We start from the raw sequence: 6525 nt of genomic DNA, 5'->3' as shown, positions 1-6525 counted from the left end.
AGATTTTCACTGTAGGGCGCGTGCGCTCGCCAGACAGACAGAGAGAGACATAGAGACAGAAAGCGAGAAATCTCCCCCCAGAGGGGATGGTCACGCCGCAATCCCTTCTCCTCCATTCTCCTCTCGGGATCTTGGGCACGCACGCACACGCACCCGGCGTGAGTTTTAAGCCACCGGGTCCGGGACACGAACCGCGGTCGACTACATGGGAGTCCAGCGACATAGCCATTACGCTAACTGCTGGTTCCCAATTGGGTAATAGAGTTTTGTTCCTTTTTTTTTTTCCCTTAGAGATCAGCTGCACTGAGAAGAGGCATGACTTATTTCATCCAGTGCTTGCTCAGCTCGCATCTGCCCACACTCTTCAATGGCCACAACTGCTTTCCCAGCCCTGGGAAGAAGATGGGAAATTCAGGAATTGGAGGAAGGCATTCCAAAATATAGAGGCTGTCAAAGCAGGTGAGGGGGGTTGGGAACAGAGCAGGAGGGCCATTTGGTCTTTTTTAGGTTTTAACTTTCTACTTGATCCAGCTGATGAATCCCTTACCCTCCATTGCCAGATGCTACATCTTCGTCTCTGTTGCCCCCGAAGGAGCGTATTAGCTACCTTAGCTCCACTGTATAATGGTATTTGGAATTAAATGGTGCTGCCACTCAGTTGATACATGGGTGCCAGATTAAACCTTGGATCCCTTAGAGTGTAATTACGTCTTCAGGTACCCTCTCTGTGTGTTGATTTGGAGCTGGGCTTTGCAGTCTGCCTTGTTACTCACTTGGGTGTTTCCTTGTGGGTTGCAGATTTTGTCATTATGTTCAGACGTTTTAGCTGGGCACGGCTGATCTGCCTAGCTTCTGTCAGAGAAGCTCCTTAAGAAAGAGACAGCTAAGACACAGGTCTGCTGGTAGCACCACACATGGCTGAGTCCTGTGCCACCATCGAGGGTTAAACTGTATCCAGTGGGTTAAACTTTCTGGACAATACCTGAGCTTACAGTCAACACTTGTAGATGTTTCACCTGGATATCTAGGGGGCTCTGATTGGCATAGACTCTATAACTCATTAGTTATTCCAGTTACCCTCTACTCTGTGGGCTCCTGCTCTGACTTGCCTTGTGGTTTTATATTATTTCATATCATAGACAGATAGAGTATTATGCCTGGTACATACTCAGAACTCACCAATAGAGGAAGAGGCTAAATTCTGAGAAAGAAGGACCCTGCAACACCATGCAGATGTACATGGTCATAATTTCCACTATTTGCCCCCCAAAGGGACCTATGACCATTTTTAAGTAACCACAAACTGGAGTTGATTCAAGTATTACAAGGACTGTTGGATAAAGGGTGCATGTTGACACTGATACTGAGACTTAATGGGTCATCAAGGTTACCCATTAGAAGGAGAACATATTGGGGCCACATATTGAATAGAGGTCTGGCCTAGGATCAGCTCAGTGAGACTTGGCTAGTAGGCATTCTCCAATCTTCAGATATATGAATGGAGCACCTATATTTGCAAACAAACAAACAGAAAACACTATATTGCTGACATCACGCTAGTTGGTGCAAGAAGTGGTTAGTATATTAGAGTCCTTAGTAAGACTCATATGCCACAGAGGGTTGGAGATAAACCCTATGAAGATTCAAGGGTCTACTACTTTATTAAAATGTGTAGGTATCTACTGATCGAGGGAATGTCAGATGTTCCTTTCAAATTAAAGAACAAACTCCTGCATCTTAGAATAATTTGAAGGAAGTCTAGCACTTGGTAGGCCTCTTTGGGCTCTCAGAAGCAGTGTATTTCTACTTGGAATACTGCTGTGGCCCATATACCACATGACACAAAAGATGGCCAGTTCTTTATTTTATTTTTTAAAGAGATTTTTTTGCTATAGGTCATGTGCACTCACTGGAGAGACAGATAGAGACCTAGAGACAGAAAGTGAGAAATCACCCCCTGGGGGCCATGGCCACACTGTAATCCCTTCTCCTCCATTCTCCTTTCAGGATTTTGGATATGTACACATACACACCCAGTGTGAGTTTTAAGCCACAGGGTCTGGGACTTGAACTGTAGTCAACTACATGGGAGTCCAGCAACATAATCATTATGCCACCTGCTGGTCCTGATGGCCAGTTCTGAGTAGGCTTCCCAGAAGAAAAGGACTCTAAAGGGGGTCTAGGCTGTGTGAAAGCAGGCTCACCACCAGGCCATTTGATTGAACAGACCCTATTATTAGGGAGTCAGTGGGGAATCATCCTTCAAGAAGCAGTGTACATTCTTTTTTTTTTTGAGAGGTTTTTGCAATAGGGCGCATGCACTTGCCAGAAAGACAGAAAGAGACAGAGAGATAGAAAGCAAGAAATCACCCCCCAGGGAGAATGGCCACGCTGCAGTCCCTTCTCCTCCATTCTCCTCTCGGGATCTTGGGCACATACACACATGCACTGGCATGAGTTTAAGCCACCGAATCCGGGACTCGAACCACGGTCAGCTATATGGGAGTTCAGCGACATAGCCATTACACTAACTGCTGGTCCCAGCAGTGTACATTTTAAATCAATGCTCTTTATATAGTTCTGTGTGCCTAAGAGTAAGAATTTATGGGTCTGAGAGCCAAAGTTCTGAGAAACAGGAGTAGCCCGGTTCAGTAGATCCACTTGGGGAATTTGTGTTTCTGATCTCTGTGATGCTAGGCTCTGGGAATTTAGAGACCCTATTCCCAAAGGGGAATACTTATGCCAGTAGATATGGCAAGAGCCTTACTGAACTATGAGCTATGACTACCACTTGGACATGTTAGGATCTCTGTGTCCAGGGAAGAAGAGGAGTCTTTGTCTTGGCAGGGTGTAATGACTCTACTCACTAGGAAGGGGTATATCTGCGGTTACATATCATGGGAGGGGTGAAGGCACCAGGTTTCCTACTTCGGTACCTCTTCATACTCATTTGTCCAACTTTGATGGTTAATGGAAACATGCACTAACTCCAGCCTGAGAAGTACAAGGGCCTCAGATTCTTCAGGGATGAGGTTGTGGGTAATGCCTCAAGTAAGGTAAGCCATGAGACCTGCAGAAGGGGAGGAAATCTGGACTAAACAGTAAAGAAGGGAGGTCCATAAGCATTACTTGTGTCCCTGGGGCCAGCTGCAATGATGGGAAATGTAGTTCATCCTAGTAACCTTCCTTTTAAAGGTTCTCTCAGGAAGAGAGGCCCATAAGATTCCTAAAGGAGCTGGGACCAGTAGTTGGTGTAATGGCTATGTCGCTGGACTCCCATGTAGTTGACTGTGGTTCGAGTCCTGGACATGGCTTAAACTCATGCCAGGCATGTGTGCGTGCGTGCCCAAGATCCTGAGAGGAGAAAGGATTGTGGTGTGGCCATCCTCCCTGGGGAGTGATTTCTCACTTTCTGTCTCTCTCTGTCTTTATGGTGAGTACATGTGCCCTATAGCAAAAACCTCTCAAAATAAATAGATAAATAAATAAATAAAAAGGATTCCTAAAGGAGCTACTTACAAAACTTATGTGAAAATGTAGATCTGATCAGGTTAATGGGTAGACTATAATAGATGCTAGTTTGCTGTCTTAAAGGTATTAGGTAAAAAAGAAAAAAAATTGTTCTTCATTCTTTTGATAATGAATCTAGACTTCTTTCCCTCATATCCTTGCTTATACCAGTTACATTTTCTATTTTGTGAACTGTTCACTCAGGTCTTTTGTCTCTTTAGCTATTTGGTCTTAGTGGTTTATTAACTTACATAAATGTTTTATCATTTAAAAATATTAACTTTTGGTTAGATTTGTTACAAACATTTTCCCAGTCTTAGTTCTCTTTCTCTCTCTCTTTTTAAAAATTTTCCAAAGGGTTTGTGTGCTCACCAGTGAGAGAGAGAGAGAGAGAGAGAGAGAGAGAGCACCTCCCTCCCCACACACCAGGGGGCACGCTCACACTGCAATCCCTTCTCCATGTCTCCATCCTGGCAGCGTTTGGTACGTGCGCACATGCATCTGGAGTGTTCTTCAAGCTAATAGGCCAGGATTCAAACTGTGATCAACCATGTGGGATCTGGCTCCCTTAACTACCAGCCATGGAATCTGTCCTATGTGTCTCTTATTTAATTTGATTTTTAAAACATTTGTTCTTGTCATTGCATTTCCTTTTTTTTTTTTTTTTTTTTGAGAGAGGGTCTCACTCTGTTGCCCAGGCTGGCCTTTAACTTGTGACCCTCCTGCCTCAGCCTTCCAAGTAGCTAGGGTTACAGGGGTATGCCACTTGCCTGGCACCTTGTCACTGTATTTCTTAGAGAGGGATGATAGCAATGCCAGGGTTCCAGGATGGGGAGGCTGTGAGTAAGTTTTGATGCTGTGGGTTTAGGAAGGGTCCTAGCAGCAGCAGCCTTCCTGAAGTCCTCACTCACTCATGGCCAGTCTACACAATTAGAGCTTGGTACTGATTTCCTGCCATCATCACAACTTCCTGAGGTCTGGAGTTCTAGCCTGAATCTTAGCCCTGTGGACCTGCAGACTCTCAATGGGGGTTCTAGCCCACAAGGCCAGATAGTCAGAACCATTGAGTTCAAGCAGTGTGTGTCATGCTGGGCCATGCTCACCTTAACTCTTTGGACATCACTTGGGCCTGAATAAAGGCTGAATTCACCACTTTCACCACACTGCTTGGTCACCAGGTATTTTGGTACTACTACCTCTCAGGGTTTGCTCAGCGGGGTCTTCTCTTCCCCACTGATCTGTTATCGAGGATCCAGTCTGCCTCTTTTTTGAATGATATCAAGTGAGTCAGTGGCTGTGATTTCCACACACTTACCTAAATTCTGATGTGCTGCCATCAGTCCAAGCATAAAGGTCCTGGCAGGATGTGTTATTGTTTTGTTTGTCTTCATGCCTCCTGAGCCCAATCCAGAAATCACCGTCAGATGCCAAGATGTTTTCAATGAACTTTTCTATAAGTCTCTGTTCATCTTCAGATTCAATGCTGACAAGCTGGCCTCCATCCCTCCTGCAGGCTTCTCTGGCTTCCTCAAAGTTCAGTCTTCGAAAAGCATCATGGAAGTAAATGACTTTATAACAAGGCTTCTGTGTCCCTCCCCGGCAGACAGGCTGCCCTAGAGAAAAAAGAAGCCAACTTGTTTCGGTGTCCAAAAAGGTATACCAGGGTAGGGTTGCTCAGAGCCATCTGAATGAAGCTCTCCCTGGGTGGGAATTCTGATTACTCATCGGTAGACCATTATCATGGCATTTAGGGCTTTCAGAGCAAATTAATGTTCCTCCCAGCATGGAGATGCAGTGACTTAAACTCTGATGCCCATATTGCTTAGGAATGCCATGTTTTGTTTGTTACATTACAGATTCTTGAAAAGCAGATGTTTCTGACTGTCTTTTAAAAGAGAAGCAGATAAAGATTTACTGATTCATTTAAAAGACACAAATAACACTTCCATGCCATTAGGGAGTCTCGGGATAGCAAGTAAAGTGATTTTATCTGTTTGATGGTTTCTTTAGGTACGAGAGGCATTCTCAAGTCAGAGATGGGTTCCTCTATAGGGAAACCCTGTGCTCAGGCAGCAGGACTGAGCGTTGACAGTCTCTGGGTAGGCAGAAGCAAAGAACATCAGATTCCTGGCATTTCCTGCTGCTGATAGTTCCCTGACTGACGGACAACAGTCAAGGTTTATTGACCTCTTTCTATGTGCCATGGACTACTGTGAGGATTTCTACATTTACAGACAACTTTATCTCAGTTAACCCTCATACGATCCCCTCATGTAGCTACCGTTTATGTCCCATTTTACAAATGAGAATACTGAGGCTCAGAGAGACTAAGAAATTTGGCTAAGCTTATACAACTCTCAGCTGCTGGGCCTGAGTCAGGACCCAGACGTAATCATAAAGCTATGCTGATACCGATGAACTATACTGCTGGCTCCCCACTGCACCCCAGGCTCACTTTGTACTGGGAGCCCACGTAATGCGTCTCGTTTGACTGGCACTGCAAGGGCTGAAGGCCACCTTAGACAAATGAATGTGATTCTTCTGAGGAGTGGATACCAAACCGTTCGCCAGTACTTTTTGCGCTAGCTTGTTTTGTTCGAAGCCTTGCTGCAATCAAAACATTAGTTTCATTATTCCTTTGTTCAATCAACATTGAGTGTTCTGAGCCTGACACTGTGCTAGGTGCTGGGAATACAGAAACAAATGCCAGTTCCTAGCCCACAGAAACGTTTTGGCAACCACATGTATAAAAGGAAAAACCACATTTCAATAAAGGGGAGAAGTGCCTTGCACTGAGAGAACCAAACTGTGGGCTATAGGCGTGAATTGCTGCCACCGAGTAGGGGACAGGATTTTGGTGTGTGAACCTCTTCCTAGACCTTCTAGAATATTCTTGTTTCCAACTTGTTTTGCAGCAGGGAACTACATAGCTTTCATTAGTCCCAGTAATGTCCAGAGTATGGAGCAAAAGACTAAAGACAATTCACTACATTATCAGCACAAAATGGGAAAGAG

At 44.8% G+C, this 6525-nt stretch overlaps 1 protein-coding gene and 1 long non-coding RNA gene across 3 annotated transcripts in view; one reads left to right on the top strand and one right to left on the bottom strand.

Moving 5' to 3' along the window:
- The window catches only part of LOC114008221 (uncharacterized), a 71644-nt gene extending 70998 nt beyond the window's left edge, over positions 1 to 646 (top strand). Inside the window, exon 3 of the long non-coding RNA XR_003549776.1 lies at positions 292 to 646. This is a non-coding gene — a long non-coding RNA (uncharacterized LOC114008221). The remainder of the gene's footprint in view (positions 1 to 291) is intronic.
- The window catches only part of LAYN (layilin), a 21213-nt gene that overhangs the window by 12108 nt on the left and 2580 nt on the right, over positions 1 to 6525 (bottom strand). For both annotated transcript variants that reach the window (XM_006151055.2, XM_027772870.1), the window contains exon 2: positions 4826 to 5123. In XM_006151055.2, the coding sequence (XP_006151117.1) occupies positions 4826 to 5123 (298 nt within the window). The remainder of the gene's footprint in view (positions 1 to 4825; positions 5124 to 6525) is intronic.

Source organism: Tupaia chinensis, unplaced genomic scaffold, assembly GCF_000334495.1.
Source record: "Tupaia chinensis unplaced genomic scaffold, TupChi_1.0 Scaffold000311_2, whole genome shotgun sequence".
Classification (NCBI taxonomy): Eukaryota; Metazoa; Chordata; class Mammalia; order Scandentia; family Tupaiidae; genus Tupaia; species Tupaia belangeri.
Note: the sequence above shows the minus strand (reverse complement) of the source record. Positions and strands in the feature narration are given on the sequence as shown.